The 18216-nt window shown below is 39.3% G+C and overlaps 1 protein-coding gene across 8 annotated transcripts in view; it reads right to left on the bottom strand.

Moving 5' to 3' along the window:
• The window catches only part of CNTN4 (contactin 4), a 928656-nt gene that overhangs the window by 305556 nt on the left and 604884 nt on the right, over positions 1-18216 (bottom strand). For all 8 annotated transcript variants that reach the window (XM_082412135.1, XM_082412132.1, XM_082412131.1 and 5 more), the window contains one exon: positions 1516-1642. In XM_082412135.1, coding sequence (XP_082268261.1) covers positions 1516-1642 — 127 coding nt within the window. The remainder of the gene's footprint in view (positions 1-1515; positions 1643-18216) is intronic.

Below are 18216 nucleotides of genomic sequence, written 5' to 3'. Positions count from 1 at the left end.
CTTGGATTTGATCTTTGTGTATCCTGTGAGGTAGGGATCCAACTTTATTTCATTTTTTTTAATCACATGGATAATCCACTGTGCAGTATATATCTTCTCAATTTATTTCTAATATTGTCATGACTTTTAACTTTTCTTTTTTAATCTTCACAATACAGTATTGTTTTTATTATTTTTATTGTTTAGTGCAATTGATTTTTACGTGGAAATACTAACCTTTACCATTTGTGTCACTTATCATTCCTTCTTATATCTAAGACAGTATACCTGGGATCATTTTTATTCTGCTTAAAGTATATCTTTCAGCATTTTCTTTCGTAAGGATCCGCTGGAGTCAAACTTCAGTTTCTGTCTGCCTGAAAACACATTTACTTTCTTCTCCTTTTTAAAAAGTACTTCTGCTATACAAAAATTTGACAGCTAATTTCTCTCAGCACATTGAAGATTCTGTCTTCTGTCTTGATATTTTTGTTGCTATTGAGAAGTCAGCTGTTGGTTTAATTGTCATCTCTTTGAAGGTTAGCTGTATTACAACTTTGGCCTATTTTTATGATCATTTCTTAGGGTTGGTGTTTTGCTGTTTCTCCATGGTAATTCTAGACAGGGCTTTATTTTTATTTGCACTGCTTGAAATTCACTGGCCTTACTTAATCTGTAGCTTTGAATGTTTAATTAGCTTTGGGAAATTCTTAGCCTTCTCTTTAAATATTGCCTCTGCCTCATTTTTTTTTTCCTTTCCTTATGCAACTCTGATTAGATATGTGTAAACGTTTTCTCTTAATCTCCTTTTTCTCTGCCTCTCTCTCTCATATTTGGATAAAGAGAAACACCTCTTTATCCATTTCTGCTGCTTTTAGAGGATTTCTTCAGATATATCTTGCACTTTACTAATTCTCCTTTCAGCTGTGTCTCATCTGTTATTAAAACTACTTAACACCAAGGTTTGAAACAGGCAATTATTTTTGCTTTTCAGTCCTTTGGGAGGTTACTTCTTATTACATTCACAGTAAGAATGTAGCCCTTGGGTCCCAGGTCTATTATGGAAGGTGTTCTCATGTTAGACTCTCCTTCTGGTTGAGTCAAGGCTTTGTCTTGTGACCCCAGTCCCCTGTGAAACTGCAAAATCCAAAGCTGCAGTTCACATAGTCCTTCAAGGTGAAAATTGCTTTCAGTGTTCAGTTTTCTTCTCTGGGTTCAAAACCCACTTACTAAATATTTCTTTCTTTCCTGCCAGTTTATTGATGCATTTTTAAAAAGGTGTTTTAAAAAAGTATGTTGTTAAGTAATGTTAAGGCTTTCAGTGAGATGGTCAATCAGGATATTTAATTCCTGGTACTGCCAGAAACAGAAGCTGGGTACTAAACTTTTCATGAACACGAGCATCTCTTTAGCATCTCAGGATATCCAATGATGCCAATCTAAAAGCTCTTTATGTAATCAGCACTCCATAAGTATTTGTCGATTTTAATAATAGAAAGTATATGCGTGAGAACACATGCTTTTAAGTTAACAAACCTGATATGAGGTTTTGGATTCCCTTTAACTTCACAACTGAGCTTCACTTTTTTCTCCTCAGAGTCCAAAGGGAACATTACATGACTTGGTTCTTGAATGAAAATTGGGCCATGCAGTGTGTAGTCATCTGAAATCAGAAGAGAAAATGTCCAAAAATGAACATCTTCCAAATAGGGACAATGACAGGAAATGACAACAAAATGAAAACAAAAGAGGTAAACTAACAAAAAAAATAGTAATACACAACAGATTCGTTCCAGCCTCTGCATGAAATTTCCCATTGAAGAATAATCTTTGGAATTATGAAGTGGAGATATGGACTCTCCTATTTCATACTGATGACTTATTTTTACCAACAACTTCCAGATACCGAATGGCTTGGCATTCCCTTTTCTCTCCTCCACTTCTTATTGTTCCACCTGTCTTTAGCCCAGCCTTTTACTTTGTTCACATTTTGTGCCTCCTACATGCCTTTTGTGCTGCTGTCATCCTGGAAGGCTGTCTAATGTCACAAAGTTAGAATGTCTCTGCTCTGTAATGGGATACTATAGTTGGAAGCAAGCAATGATGATTTCGTAAATACATTACTAAGGAGAAGCAGCAGTGTACTGCTAAAATATGTACAAAACTTTCTTAAATTGGATATGTAGGTAAATAAAGAATAACCTAGAGTTCAAGATTCTCAAATTATGTGTGGTAAATTAACAGTTTGTTTTTTTCAACCTGTTATGGGCCCATAGATGGATACTTGTGTAAGTATCACACAGCTGGGACTGACTAAGCACATGAGTTCAGTAATACCCAGACTGGTCTATACCAAGTTCAAAGAGGTATGAGTTTCTAAATTCTTTCTCTCAGTAACAGAAACTAAATGCATAAAACTTATTTTGTCATGGAGCAGCAACAAAGCTCAAAGAATGGAATAATCCACAAACTAGATTTGAAGTAGCAGTGTAGAGTACACATGCTTCTATAGTAAACACATAATAAATACTGGTCAAAAGGCACCTCACCACCCATACCATGAAGGTGGTTTTCATTCTTTACAATCTAGTCCCTTTTTTCCTAGAAGGCTTTTCTAGACCCTCAGGTCTTCCTTTAACCACGTGATTCATAAATTATATCCATATTTCTCTGAGGACACATCTTTTTCTATTAAATGCATTTGTGCCTTTCTTTCCCCTTCTTTGGACTGTAAGCTCGAAAGCATGACTGTATCTTACCCATTTTTTTTTTTTTCGTAAATTTATTCAACGTATATTTATTGAGAACCTATCAAGTGCTAGGTGTGTTCCAAGTGTTTACAAAATTTCAGGGATCTTAACAAGAAACAAAAAAGCCCTTTGCCTCCATTTTTGCATGTCTTGTAGTACTAACTACAGTAGCTTATACATCAAAGATGGTCAATAAGGATTTGTTCTATTTGAGGTGTTTTTTCACTTTTTAGTGTATTCAGTCAGCTGATTTAGGCACTGCCTAACAAATTTTGAGACAGAGGGCCAGAGTCTATAATGTAAAGTGATACTGAGTAGCGCCCTGTAGCTGACGATCCATTTTCCCCTTATATGTGATTATTTTGATGGCTGTGAATTTTGACTGCTATCCTGGAAAACCTTCATAACCGGCTTTTTGTTGATAGGTGATAGGATGAGACTGAACTCATTCAGGTGTATCAGGACTGAGGAAAAAGAAGAAAGCCGATTTGGGGATCTAGGTGAAACATGGTAAAGTAATTTCTTTTAAGGTTTTTAATCCGGGCTTTAAAAACTCCGCATGTTGAGGTTGGGAAAGAAGAAAAATTAAGGACACAAGAAAATCAAACAGAAGTTTAGAGGAATGGGGACAGCCAATGACCTTGTTGAGAGAATAAGCAGGATATGGGTTCAGAAAGACTAGGAACGGAGATTCAATGCCTTGTGTCAGCTACAAACTCCATGACCTATGGAGAATCACCTAGTCTCTCTATGCCCCAATTTTCTCATCTATAAAATAACAGCGTTGGACTCACTCAGTGGTTCTACATTGGTTAACGGTGAAAAAGAAGCCATGAAAACTTTCCCATAAATGCACATGCACATACACATGATATTTACATTCAAAAGTGTCATGAATTATATTACCACCACCACCCTCTCTCCTCAGTCCATGTATACAATCTCAGGCTAATGAGAGAGTTAAACAAAGAAAACAGGATTTACCAAAGAACACAGAATAAAAGCACGGAGTAAAAGTACACAAAAGTATTTTTTTAAACACTGGTCGTTTAAAGCTAGATATTTCAAAATCTGCGTATTTACAATTCAGATTTTCAATGACAGTTATTTTCAAAACAAATTTAGATACTGGTCAACAGTTAGCTCAATTCAGTCTTGAAGAATTAGGTGAATTTTTAGCATATTTAGTTAAGTAACAAACATTACTCATCAAGATCACTAACACAGCAGCAAGTTTGGTAGATTTTTCTTTAAGAGAGAAATATATTTCTATTGTTGTCTCAATTTCAAAATTATGTGTGTATATATATAATATCAATCATCTCAGTTCATTGGTGTTCCCTGATTTGAATTTCATACAGAAATACACAGTCTATTACTAGTAATTCCAAATAAGAATAAAACAAAATAATGATTATCCAGGATGCAGCTGAGAGACTTTGGATTAACATCTGTACTATTTCTCAATGTATCCATGCCATATTTAAATAACAAAAAGGATATTTTTTCTGTGTATTTTGTAACAAGAATTGATAAAATAATGATGCTTTTGCATTTGCTATAAATGACACATTTCATCTAAAGTTTTTATCTTCTCTTGGTTAACCAAGCTCACTGCCTAGAAATTAACATTAGCATAAAGGGACCAGCATTTCAGTTATCATCTAAGGAAATCCACAGCCTTTCAAGCATGAACTATTTGGTTTCACAAAGATGGAGGGAGAGATTTTAGAAAGTTGCTATCCAGGTGTAGAAAACAGATATCCGAACTTTAATACCTTTAAGACCAGGGTTACCAATATTTTAAGAAAAATGAGTTAAAGAGTTGCTTTATTTCCCCCAAACCTTGAGGTACCTGGGTTAAACAGCCCTGAGAGTGACATTCTCAAATGCAACATGGAGCAAGGCACCACCAAGTTTGTTCTATCCGTGTGTAGGAGCCACAAAGTGACTTTCAAGTGGCTTGAAGGTATACACAAAACACTTTGCATGTGCTATTTTCAAGGCTGAGAAGATTAACTTCACCCTTTCCTTTATCTCAGTAAGTTGTCCTATGTAACTAGTAGAGTGGCCGTGATTTTTCAGCCTGTGAGGTAAAGGAGCATCTCAGAAAGCAACAGAGGAAAGGATTAATAAGCCAATACACCTCAGTGTTGCTCTGTGGACCACCTGCATTGTAATTATGGCATGCTTATTTTTTTAAACCCCAGTCCAGACTGACTACACCAGACAAATCTGGGATCCATGAATCTGCCTTTCAACCTGGTTCTCTGAGGGATTCTTTTGTACACTGAAATTTGAGAAGTACTAACACAGACCCTTCTGATCCTAGCTCTCCATTTCCTAAGAGCAGAACATCAACCAACGCTGGCTTTAGACCCACCCTTAGACTTTCTCTCTTAAGCCAAGTTTAACCCACGAATTCTTGTTTGAAAACATTTAGAGAAGGAATTTTAGCACATGTTTGGACTAACAGTTGAGAGGTTAGGAAGCCAGGAAGAGGAAACTATAAAACTAACCCACACAAAGAAAATGGATGGACCTGTCAAAGTCTGGGACTAAAGCTGTATAAAATAGCCCTTAGAACACTCACAGTTCAACTCAAGAAGCTAATTGTGAGAACCCCCAGGGCTGCACCACGTTGACAAAGAACAGGCATCCTCAGGGAGACGCACTAGTCCACTTCCCTGTAGTAAAATCTTATCCTCACTTGATACACACAACATTCCTGCTATAACCACCCTTTATTTATATGTAATGAATCTCATCTTATTTAAATGACAGGCTGTTCAGATTGATGTTTTTACTTTGGGATTACCAATAGGGTGAAAAGTCTCGGTGGTGCTCCCCTGCCTTGGAGAAGTTAGGGGAATGGGCTCACATTGTTTTTAGGGATCTCTCAGGAAAGGAGAAGGCAAGGATCTTTCATGCTTCCGGGAAGTCTCAAAGATCATGGTTAAGAAGAAGGATGCGGGAAGCAGCCAGGTGGTCAGAAACCCAGATATAATCTCATAGATTCCAGACCACTGATCTCAGCCCCAGCTTGGGGGATTTAGTGCGAATGCCGATACTGGTACATCCTGATATTCTGGGTTCTCCCCTCCTTGACAACTAACTGCCAATCGGTCGCTAGGTTACCTCCAGCCCCACCACCCATGATCCCTAAACTCTATCCCACAGCAACTCTCCAATTTTTATTCAGGGATAGTTTTAAAGAGAAGAGAGAAGATCTATGTTAAAGAAACCCTGCTTTCATGCTTCAACGAAGAGTGGGGAATGTTTGGATCTTCAGAAAAGAGTAGAGATTTCATGACCAGAAACTTATTTAGGTTAAAGATCAGGCTACTCTAAACCTTTCTCCCCTTTTGCTCAAATATTAATTTAAATAAATTTAATTTAAATATTAAATTTAAAAGTTAATAAAAAGTTAAATAACTTTTAATTTAAATATTAAAAGTTACTGAAAAACATTGCTCTCAACCAGCAATTCTCAAACTCCTTTTCCCATTTGATTCTTTTCTTTTTAGAATCTATTCTGGGGAGAGATAAAACCAATGTTTGTCAGCCAACTTCTTCCTGTGTCCTCCTGCAAGCAGCCCAGAAATAAAATGTAGTGCCAGGGCTACTCTTCAAATTTTTAGATTATTGAAAGAGATGCAGAGAATCACAGAATTTTAGATTAGAAGAGATTATTTATTCCTAAATGTATTTTCCCAGGTCACAGACTAAAACTGTACTGCATCTGTAATAGAAAGAAAAATGATTTTCACCTAAGAATAAAATAACACTCTAAGAAAAACAGTAATAAAACAACATTCTACCACTAGATGTGAGTGAAATCACTGATGTCCCAAAGCTGCAGATAAAATAAGTGATAGCTAGATGTCACATTTTTTTTTTAACTTTTTTTTTGGGGGGGGGGTTATTTATTTATGGCTGTGTTGGGTCTTCGTTTCTGTGGGTGGGCTTTCTCTAGTTGCGGCGAGTGGGGGCCACTCTTCACCGCGGTGCGCGGGCCTCTCACTGTCGCGGCCTCTCTTGTTGCGGAGCACAGGCTCCAAACACGCAGGCTCAGTACTTGCGGCTCATGGGCCTAGTTGCTCCGCGGCATGTGGGATCTTCCCAGACCAGGGCTCGAACCCGTGTCCCCTGCATTGGCAGGCAGATTCTCAACCACTGCGCCACCAGGGAAGCCCTAGATGTCACATTTTATCTGCAGCTTTGGGACATCACTGATTTCACTCTCTATTTTATTCTTTGAATTAACTTGGCCCATTTCTGCATGTCCCCAAAGTTCTCTCCCAGGCAAGCAGGATGCTGCTCAGTTAGGCTACCAGAAGCCAGACTGGGCTAAGGAACTGGAATGGATCGGGCCAGCATGAAGTTTACTGAGACTGACCAGAGAAAAATAAGACTGAATCTCAGGTGATAGTAGACTCAGGGAAGCAAGACAGAGGCCTGAGTATCAGGTCCCGGGGAATAAGAGTAGAGCAAACTCTGGATTCCAAGTGAAAGGTCAGCAAAAGAAAACATGCATAAAGGAGCAAGTGAGAGGGGAGGTAGAGCTTAGAAAAATCCACTGATGCTAAATATAGATTTTTTTTTTAAATAGGGATCTCTGAACAGTCCTAAAAGGTAACTGACATGGGAAGGAAAGTCATTAAGGGGCTGAGCCATATTAGACAGCAGGGATGAAATCAGGGTAAATATTTCATAGAAGATAACTTAATAAAAAAAAAATAGTCAAGCTATCTCCAAAATAATTATTCCTCAAAGTGTGGTCTAGTAACCTCATGCACCAATACCCCCTTACCTGGGGGTGCTTGATAAAAGGCAGATTTCTGAGCTCCTGCCAGACCGACCCAGCACCTCTGTTCATTACTGTGCATTCTGCAGCTGGAAAACTAGTACTTTCAATTACGAATTGAGCACAGGTAACTTTCAGCCCTAGACCAATTAAGGACACCAATGAAGAAAAACAACCCTGCAGAGTTTTGTTCTGTGTGCTAGATTACTCCGTAGCTACCATGTGGGATGGGGTAAAAGGTCGTGTTTTGCAAGCATAGCCCTTTGGTCAACGCGCTTCTCTTCCGCTGGAAATATTTTTCATCTGTTGCAAACTCAGTGACACAACTCTGCTGGGAAAGGACAAAAATGTAGTACTGTGATTTCATCCTAGAAAACTAAAAATACCGGATTCAATTCTACTTGTAATTGCTGTAGAGTTCCCAGGCGTTATACCTGAGGGTGGTTTAGGCCCTTCATCCTCATGGCAGGTAGACAGTACTGCCAGAGCAGCCAAGAGTCTAGGACTATGATATACAGTCAATTTTCCTACAACATCAAATAGGTTGTTTGATTAAACACCTGGTCTTGGGCAGAAATGGCAACGATCTCATTTCGGGAAGCAAACTCTAGGAGACCTAATGCAGAACAACAAGGGCTTGAAATATAAGCTCAGAACATGAGCCCATGGGTTTAGATGAGAGTTTTATGTGGGTCACATCTGGAGGGCAGGTGGACTGTTGCATTCGGCACACACAGAAGCATCCTGATGCGAACCACAGTGGCTTTGCCGTGTTGTGTCTTTTACTCTGCATCCTGCAGAGCCCTTGACCAATCCAGAGAGTAAATGCTGTGTGTGTGTTCGCGGGTGTGTGCGTGTGTCTGTGTGTGTCATCAGGGAGAACAACGCTGCCTTACTGGATTGCAGAGCAAAGCCATGCCACGGGGGACAAGGAACAGGTAGTCCCGCTAAGCTGGTTTGTTGGGTGTGCTCCAGCGTCATGGTCATATTTCGCTTTTTCAAGGGGGAAGCCCAATGGGGAGAACCAAATGTTGCAAGAAGGGCACACACAGGGCCCAGTGTATCTGGCTGGCTGTGAGCCCTCTCCTCCAGCTTTTCTAATGATCATGGAAATTCGTTTTGGCTAAAAAACTGTAAGGTCAGCAGCATCTCCGTGGATCCAAATTACTCACAAAACGTATGGGCAATAACCTAAGGAAATTCAGAAACAAATGAAATACTGTAACAGTGATTTTCCCGAGTGTGAGAATTCCTTTAAAATTGAATAAAATTGAATCTACTGATCGTAGAAATGACTGGACAGCTGTCAAATGATCATTACAAATACAATTTACTGTTGTTCGTCTTTATAAAATAAATAGCAGGGGATGTTCGAAGGCCCCACACAAGGGTTTATGTGTGAAATTTGCCTACACACAGCATTTTTATTGAATAATTATTCCAATTGGTTCTATTTGGTTGTTCAGTTGAATGCAGCAGAGGCAAAACAGATACTAGAGGAGACAGACATTCCTACTTAAAGGATAACACATTTCTTTCATTCGTTCTTGCTTCCACCTTCCTTATTTATTTTTTTTTAAAGATATCTTTATTTTATTTTTTTTGGCTGTGTTGGGTCTTTACTGCTGCATGCGGGCTTTCTCTAGTTGTGGCGAGCGGGGGCTACCCTTCGTTGTGGTGCGCGGGCTTCCCATTGCGGTGGCTTCTCTTGTTGCAGAGCACGGGCTCTAGGCACACAGGCTTCAGTAGTTGTGGCGTGCGGGCTCCGTAGTTGTGGCTCATGGGCTCTAGAGCGCAGGGTCAATAGTTGTGGTGCACGGGCTTAGTTGCTCTGCGACATGTGGGATCTTCCCAGACCAGGGCTTGAACCCGTGTCCCCTGCATTGGCAGGAGGATTCTTAACCACTGCGCCACCAGGGAAGCCCTCACCTTCCTTATTTTAACTCCCTCAAATGAGCATTTTAAACAGCAAGCAACAGAGAAGTCTACTGACAGATGGTATATGTTTTGAAGGCAGAAAGTGAAAGAAAATCCAAAAGAGAGGTGAACTCTTCTACTCTTTCTTTGTCCTCTGGTTAACAAAATGATGCCACTGCTATCACACATCATGTCACACATAATGAGGACCTAGTCGTACGTAATGCCAGAGCTTAGAAATGATGGGAGGTGGGAAAGCATGAGGAGATAAAAGTGGTCTCTGCTTAGAGAAATTCTATGTTGCTAGAGGAATGGTCTGTAGGAGTGGAAAAGAACAGCAAGGGGAGCTGTGTCAACACATCCTACTCTGACCTTGACCTCAAACTCTGACCCATTTCAGGAGCAATGGATTCATTACTCCTTTAAAAAAAAAAAAAACTGGGAATTTGGGGTTGGTAGATACAAACTATTACGTTTAGAATGGATAAGCAACAAGGTCCTACAGTATAGCACAGGGCACTATATCCAATCTCCTGGGATAAACCGTAATGGAAAAGAATATTAAAAAAAGGAACATATATATGTGTAAAAGTGAGTCACTGCTGTACAGCAGAGATGGGCACAACACTGTAAATCAGCTACACTTCAATTAAAAAAAAAGTAATTGGGTGATTCTGATGTCAAGCCTCAGGTATGAAAAGAAAGATGACTTCAACAAATATTGTGCAGCTCAACTGGAGGCAAAAACTGACCTGAGCTGATGTGAGGCTATATATAGCTTAGCATGAATATTCACATTTTTTTGCTACAGAATTATAAATGTGTTTGATTACGGAGTGCTGACCCAGACTCAGCTGGGGATGTTACATAATACTGGGCATGTTTTGTGCACCATATTTCTTTTCTAAAATCAGAAGGATTCTTAATTATCAAACATTTTAACCCAGTTTCTGATCAGCATTCGCGGGCCTATATACTGTATGTCATTTCCAATGTTACATATAGAGGACATACAGTGTGCAAAGAAGACACCATCCTGCCCTCATGGCAACCACCCTGCCCTCATGGAGTGTTTATTCTAGAAGGACTGACAGACAATCAGATAAGTAGAGCTAACTTTATATTTTTAATTAATAGACTTTATTTTTAGAACAAATTGAGCAGAAAGTACATGTTCTCATATATCCTTTCTCCCCTGCTCACAGTTTCTCCTATTATTAACATCTGAGAGGGAGGCGCAAGAGGGAGGGGATATGGGGATATATGTATACATATAGCTGATTCACTTTGTTATACAGCAGAAACTAACACACCATTGTAAAGCAATTATACTCCAATAAAGATGTTAAAAAAAAATCTTGCTTTAGTGTGGCACATGTGTTGTAACAAATGAGCCAACTGATACATTATTATTAACTAAAGTTCATAGTGTACAATAGGGTCCACTCTTTGTGTTGTATAATTCTACGGATTTTGGCAAAGGTATTGAAATAAGATGTATGCACTATTACTCTATCACACAGTTTATTGTCCTAAAAACTTCTGTGCTCCACTATAGCTAACTCTTTAATTTATAGTCAAATATATTACTACTGACTCATGAGAACAAATAAGAATATAAAACACATATGTATATAACTGATGGGTTTTGGCTAAAGAAGTCTAAATATCTGGTATATCTGGGTCGCTAATTCACTTACTGTTGCCTCCCTAGTGACATGAGTATATAGTGAAAATCTATGGCTTTTGCCTGCTCAGAATCCATCTCTCCTCCCTAAGGTAAGAGCACTCCACCCTTTCTTTGGTGAACTACTTTCTCAAACTAGGTGGTCTGGATAGACTAAAATCCTCTGTCCAAGTCAGGAGGAGGTAACCCAGGCCTGGCCAGTTGATATTGCATTTCCCTGACTAAATTATGGTTCCCATGCGTAAGATGTAAGTTTGGCTAAAAATGCTATTCCAGAGCTTTTCAAGAAACTACTAGGGCAAAAATCCCTTTTAGAGCCTAGAACTGCTTGGTGGCAAGAAGCATGGAGCTTCCAAAGGTCCCCACATAGAGAGCCTAAAAAAAATGAATGACGCCAAAAAAACAAGAATGAAGCTAAAACAAAACCGAAGGATGGAGGCCGACTGAGCTTTGATGATATCGAGATTTGGAGCCAGTTCTGTCCAAAGCAAGATTTATTCCTAAGATGTCCAGATATGTGAGCAAACGACTGCCTTTATTTATGCCAATTTGAGTTGTTTTATCAGCTGTAGCTAAATGACCCCTAATTGAAACTGAATTCATAGAAAATACATATCAGTTTATTCATGGGTTTAATTCATGTTATTGGTCTTCTTTCTCTTCTATTTCCTTTTGACAATTGTCTACATGCACTTGTACGTAAAAATACACACAAATAGGCTGTTGGCAATGTGGCACGCGAAGATTTTTCTCTCTGTGGACCTGAAGTTCATGTTTATGCCTCCACCTTCACCTGGTCAGTCCTATGATCAACAGCACCCTGGAAGTTGCCTCCTTTGAACTGCGCCTCTTCTGATTTCTGGATATGTATGGTGAGCCTCAACAAAATATGCCTTTCCCATGCCCTTCCCCATCACAGGACACTATTTCTTATTGGAAAAAATACATATATAACTATATGTTAATCATTCCCCAAAGTCTTAGCTTCCAGCTGAAATTCATACACTTTAATGGGGGCCTTTTCAGAAGATCATTAACCTAAAACAGTGGTAATACTCCTAATGTGCTTTATATTCTTTGTGTGCAAAAAGATGCTCCTGGGACACTTAAAAATTAATACAGAACTACATTCTTCTCCCCAAATTCTGATTAGATAGATTTGGAGGTGGGGCACAGGTATATGCATCTGAATCCTGCATGTCAGGTTGTTCACATGCACGTGTTCTACAATCATGAGTCACCATTTAAGAAAGAAAATTTGGGGGCACACCAGCAACCCTAGCAGACTGTTTCAAGCACCAGGTGGCTGCTACAACTGGTAACCAACGAAAGAGAGCTCTTTCATTTGTGTAGCTCTCAAATCAAACGCTGGAAATGCCTCTCTCTTATGCCCTGGGTGAGTGGAGGATCTCCCAACCTACATGCTAACAGGAATAAATTCTTCGGTGCAATAGGAGGTGTCAGTGATCGTACCAGACCTGCTTTGGCTCCTGATGCTTTTCTTATCATGTATTAAGAATATTATCATCCAGATTTGTCCAAGCTTCTGCACTTTCCCCAGCTCTCTCTCCAAGCCTCCCACAGCCAAAGTACCCTCCTTCTCAATGAAAAAAACTACAGCCAAAGGGTTGAGGTTGTCTTTTCTGCCCTCAGTCATAATTTCACACTTTCTTGGAGACCATCTGCTTTAAGGCCTTCTGGGGTGAACTGCTGGTGTTATTATCTCCTCAATGACACCCTAAGTTCCCCACTGCCTTCCCTGACATTAAGATGCCTGAACACGGAACGCCTGCAGGCAGTACTTTCATGTTACATGCACCGTGGCTTTTCAAGGAATATTAATGAACCTTTGCACCTGTCTCTTCAGCAGCTGAGGTACCCCATGTCTGTCTTTCCTTAAATGTTTCAGGTTTTCAATTTGGCACATAGTGAATGTGTCAGTGTATATATACACACACACGTACATACACCGGGAAGCGTGAAAGGGAGCAATCTGAGAGCTGTTCAAGCAAAAGTCTAACAACATATTTCAAAAGGAAAGATCCCCTAAAGCTGAATTTCATATGCTTCTCTTTCTGGTGTGTAGGTACTTTAGTGATTTTGCATATTGTTGCTTAGGAAACAAGGCTGTCACAGTGTCCCTGATGAAGTTGGGGAGGAGAAAAAAATTAAGATTTAGTTCATGGCAGGCAGTGGGCTCCAGGCATGAGCCTTCCTGGTGGGACATGGGTATTTTAATTGAAAGTTGGTAAGGAAACCCAAATCAGACTTAGGTTTTACCTCCCTCACTGACTGAATCCAGAAGTCCTGCTAGAGGAGGATAAACACAACCACAACCACTCAATTTAGGCAGAGATGTGCTCTGCTTTGGCAAAAAGATGCTTAGGAAATCACAAGTCAACTTCTACCTTCCCTTCCTCAAAAGGTAACACGTGTGCCTCCTATTTAGAGACACGCAGAATAATGAAAATAACAACTCTCCATCATAATAAGGCCAGGCTCTGTGCTGAATAAAAATACTAAGTAGGCCTCGTCTCACGCTACAACAACCCTACTGACAGGTCCTATGCTCCTCCTCCTCACTTGCTGACGGAGAGAGAGAGGCCTAGAGATAACCCACCCTTACAATGGGTGTCAAAACAGGGATCTGAACCTGGTTTCTTCTTCTTAGAGCCCAGTACTCAGCGGCACTCTGATATACAGTGGCAACTGCCCTCTGTATGTTACCCCCAACAAATAACAAAGGAGATTCTGATATGTTGAGTAAGAATGGTATCATTAAGTGTGAGTGGTTTCATATTTTTAATCCAACTCCTTTTTCGAGGCAAGGAAACGAAGGTTTTCAGAGGTTAAGTGGGCACACAGATACTCAGTGATGGAGCTCGAACCAGAATCCTGATTCTCTGATTACTAGTGGAATTTTTTTGTAGTACCATAGGTTCCCTCCAGTTTACTGTTTGGATAACAGTAGAATTAGTCCACTTTTACCTAGAAATATAGTGGAGAAAAATGACAAAGTCATCCCTTAGGGAAGGAGATAATCTTTTTTGTCAATATTTATGTCTTGAAACTTCAGTTCAGGAGCAAATAAGTGAAAGCCAATTTCTTTTCAATAGAGAACAGAAAGAATAAATGTATTCATCATATGCTATACTTGTTACTAATTCTTTCAAATTACAAAGTTGTTCTTTTGGGGAATTACCAGCATATTGATGTACAGAAAAGATATTTTGTTCTAAAGTATCCTCTATAGAAAACTTTGTAAAAGAGGGGATTCATAACCTTTCAAAACGACAAGCATAAAATGTGCATCTAATTATTGGCCATTCTGCCTTTTCTATGTCATTCCGTCTTAAGGTAAAGTGGCATGCATGCTGATTTGGGCAAACACAAAGCAAAAACTCCTTCTGTAAAGGGATAAATGGCAGTAAAAAAATTCCATTGACTTGAATTCACAGGCTTATCAAAAGGGGGTGAAAAACGTTTCCTTCGCTTTCCAAAGACAACGTAAAAAGCATGTCCATTAAGTTGTTGCGCGCTTTGAATAAGTCATCCACCTGTCTGCTTTATTTCACTGACAACTGATGCTCAGATTCCTTCCCATAGACCTGCAACCAGAGAGGAGGTGGGTGACCATGACCTTCTCTATAACAAAAATACCTGTTAGCTTAAGCAATACAGCAACTAACCAGGAAGTAACTGACAGGGGATACTGGATTATCATCTTTCATTCATTCAACAAGTATTTAATGATTCCCCACTATGTGCTAGACCATATTCAACACACTGAGGATAGACAGGGATGTAAATCAACATACTGCCCTAAGAGAGCTCACGCTCTAGATTGGGGAGGCAGACCCTAAGTAACTTATACAGTGTGTTGAAAGCTGATTACTGCCAGGAAGTAAAAAGAAGGGGCACAGAGTCCAGGTAAGGTACTGCAATTTTAAGTAGGGTTGCCAGTGAAGTCCTTTATGAGAAGATGATATCTGATGTAAGGCTTGAAGGAAGTGAGGAAACAAACCAGGAGGGTACCTGGGAGATAAACACTGCAGGCAAAGAATGCAGTGACTGCAAAACTCCTGGGGCAGTAGGAAGGTACTTAGAGTAATAAACACCTTCCCACTTTCTCTCTCCACACCCCCCGGTTCCCTGCTCTCCACCCCTCCACACACATATATATACACACACGCCCAGTGTACGTGGAGCCCAGGAGCAGAGCAAGCAGGAACAGGAGACAAGGAGGAGAGGTAGCGGCTATACCACCTATCAGGGCTTCCCTTCGCCATATTTCTGGCAGTTCTCCAACCTACACTGTGTAAGTGAAAGCAGGTATTATTGCTATATCCTCAGTCTACACACAGACAAGGTAAGACACACAAAAAATCCACTTGAGGGACCCTGGTACTACCACGATGTTTCTTTTTCTCTCTCAAGGGATGCAAATGGAATTAGGAAACTGTAATTCTTGACCAATTTTCTTATGTAGAACATGCCAAGATCTGTACGTTACTTACAGTACAGGAATTAAAAGCATGAGCTTCAGACAATACTGCCAGGATTAAATCTCAGCTCTACCTGTGGGTAACCTTGAACAGTTGCTTAGATTCTGTGCCTCTGCTTCCTCATTTCTGAAACAGTAGCGCATATGTTATAGGGTTACCTGTGAGTGTTGAGTGTCTTAATATTTTTAAAGTGCTAAGAACAGTGTCTGGCACCTAATGAATCCTCCATAAGGAAGGAAACACAAAATGTCTACAAATTCCCTGTTTCAAGTCTCTGATTTGGGGAGGGGAGTATTGGAAATACAAGGGAGAGAATGAACCCTGTCCTCAGCAGTCCAGATGCAATAACAATTTTCTGAACGTAAATCGCCAAGGACATACATTTTTTTTTACCTCAAGAAAAGTAATAAAGTGGGTCAGCACATATTGCTCCTCTTATCTCCCTGCCCGACCAAATTAGTAGTCTGGATGTTTCGATAAACACTCAAGTCTGAGCTGCACACAACCCATCTTTAATCTTCCCCCAGGTTTCTGAATGAATGATCCAACATGCAGGCTTAGAATACTTGTCTAAATCAAAGAAGGTCGTCTTCAGAAAGGGCTGAAAAGAATACGGGCAATGTCCCTGTTTAAAAGGGACTAAAAGAAATATAATTCCCTTTGATTGGTTTCTATCTTTTGATGTCACGGCATTTCTATCCCAATGACATCAAAAAAAGCAAAGTATGATGTGGAACAAAATTAGGAAACATCTCTATTTTTGGCAGGCAATAAAACATCCCCACCAATGAAACCACCTTTCCTTCTGCTCCCCAAACATTCTGTACACTCCGATACTTAGCTACCCAGACTATGATGATACTTTATTTACTTGCCTATTGACTGTAAGTTCTTTCAAGATAGGAACTTCAGTCAATGTGGTCTTAGTTCCCCAGACTTTATCTTTCTTTCTGACACGCTGTTGATATCTAAACCATCTCTAATGAATGAGTTAGTGAATGAAGGAAACAACTTGCCAATGATTATAAGGTGGTATGTAACAGAACCAGGGTGGAAAACTAAATATCCTGATTGCTTGTCAAGTACTATTTACAACAGAACTTGGTGCTTCTGGAAGATCTTTTGAGAGACCTAGATAAGGCTTATTCAATAAAAAATGTCAATTTTTGAATTTTCTATGAAAATTGACTTTTCATTCGCTTTTAAAATAGAGTCTTATCTTTATAAAGTCTGTTTCTAATGACCTTCTATAGAGGTCACTCTATAGAAGAATTCCTTTGCATTCATTCATTCATCCACTCATTCGTATGATGAGTTTCTTCTGAGCATCTACTCTGTTCCACATGCTGAAGATACAATAATGAACAAAGACAGATAAGGTTTCTCCCTTTGTCCATTAAACATCTATTCACCACTGACAAGTTGATGCTTAGTAACTTAATTAAACAAACAAACAAAACACAAAACAAAAAACCTGCTGTGGACAGGCCTAAGGCATCATCTAGTCCAGTAACTGGTTCTTATCATTTTCTGAGTCACAGACACATTGATAAGAAGGTAGAGAGGAATTGATGTCTACACAAACTTTTACATAAAATTTCGGGGGTTACCAGACAGACTTCCCTGAAGCCCATCTATGGATTTCAGGTTTAAAATCCCTGATCCAATCTGGGTCTTTCATTTCATACATTGTGTGTGTACACGCATGTGTGTGCATGTGCTCGTGTGTGCATGTGTGTGCGTGTGTGTGTGTGTGTGTGTGTCTAAGCTTACTTTAAAGACACAAAGTAAAAATGTTTAGCTCATATTACAAACTTCATAGCAAAATATTAACTATAGCTAAGTCTCTAGGGTATTTCAGAGGATTGAGAAGTTGCAAAAGTGAAAATAAAATGTTTTAAGTGGTAGGGAAACAATAATTAGAATTTGTTCTCTTTTAGTAACAAAGTAACAAGAAAATATATTTCAAAAAGTACAACTCTCGTTTAAGTATTCTGTACCCACGGGAAATCAACAGTGAACTACTGGTTAAAGTGTAAGCTAATCTCATGAAAAAGACTGAGTGAAATACAGCTATTTTGTCTGGGTAATAACTGCCCTCAAATGAGGAGGAACCATTCATTACCAAACATTTGGGATCTTGACCCAAAATGCATCCTGAAGTAGGATTTGAGGAATTGTTAACATTTCCTCAAAGATAATTCAGGAGTTGGGAGTTGACAGTTGAAAGGCTTTTACTTTTGGCAAAATTTCCAGCATGTAACCGAGGTATTTATAAGCCTTCCACAGATAATTACTGAAATGTGTGAAATACTTGGCCAATACACATAGGGGATTCAGTGTGCTATCAATACAGCAAAAGCTACAGGGTCAGAAAAAATAATCATGAAAATACACGCTTTTGGCGAAAATATAAATGAGGCTATTTTGGTAAACTGAAGAAAGGCTAGTGATGATTTGAAGGCATCATTATTAAAACATAATAATTATAACCAACCTTTATGAAGCACTTAAAATATCATGGGCCATAGAACATCAGAAAATATTTGCAAATCATATCTTTGATAAGAG

The sequence above is a fragment of the Balaenoptera physalus genome (assembly GCF_965194825.1).
Source record: "Balaenoptera physalus genome assembly, chromosome: 11".
Taxonomy (NCBI): Eukaryota; Metazoa; Chordata; class Mammalia; order Artiodactyla; family Balaenopteridae; genus Balaenoptera; species Balaenoptera physalus.
The sequence above is the reverse complement of the archived record's forward strand: the minus strand, read 5'-3'. Positions and strand labels throughout refer to the sequence as shown.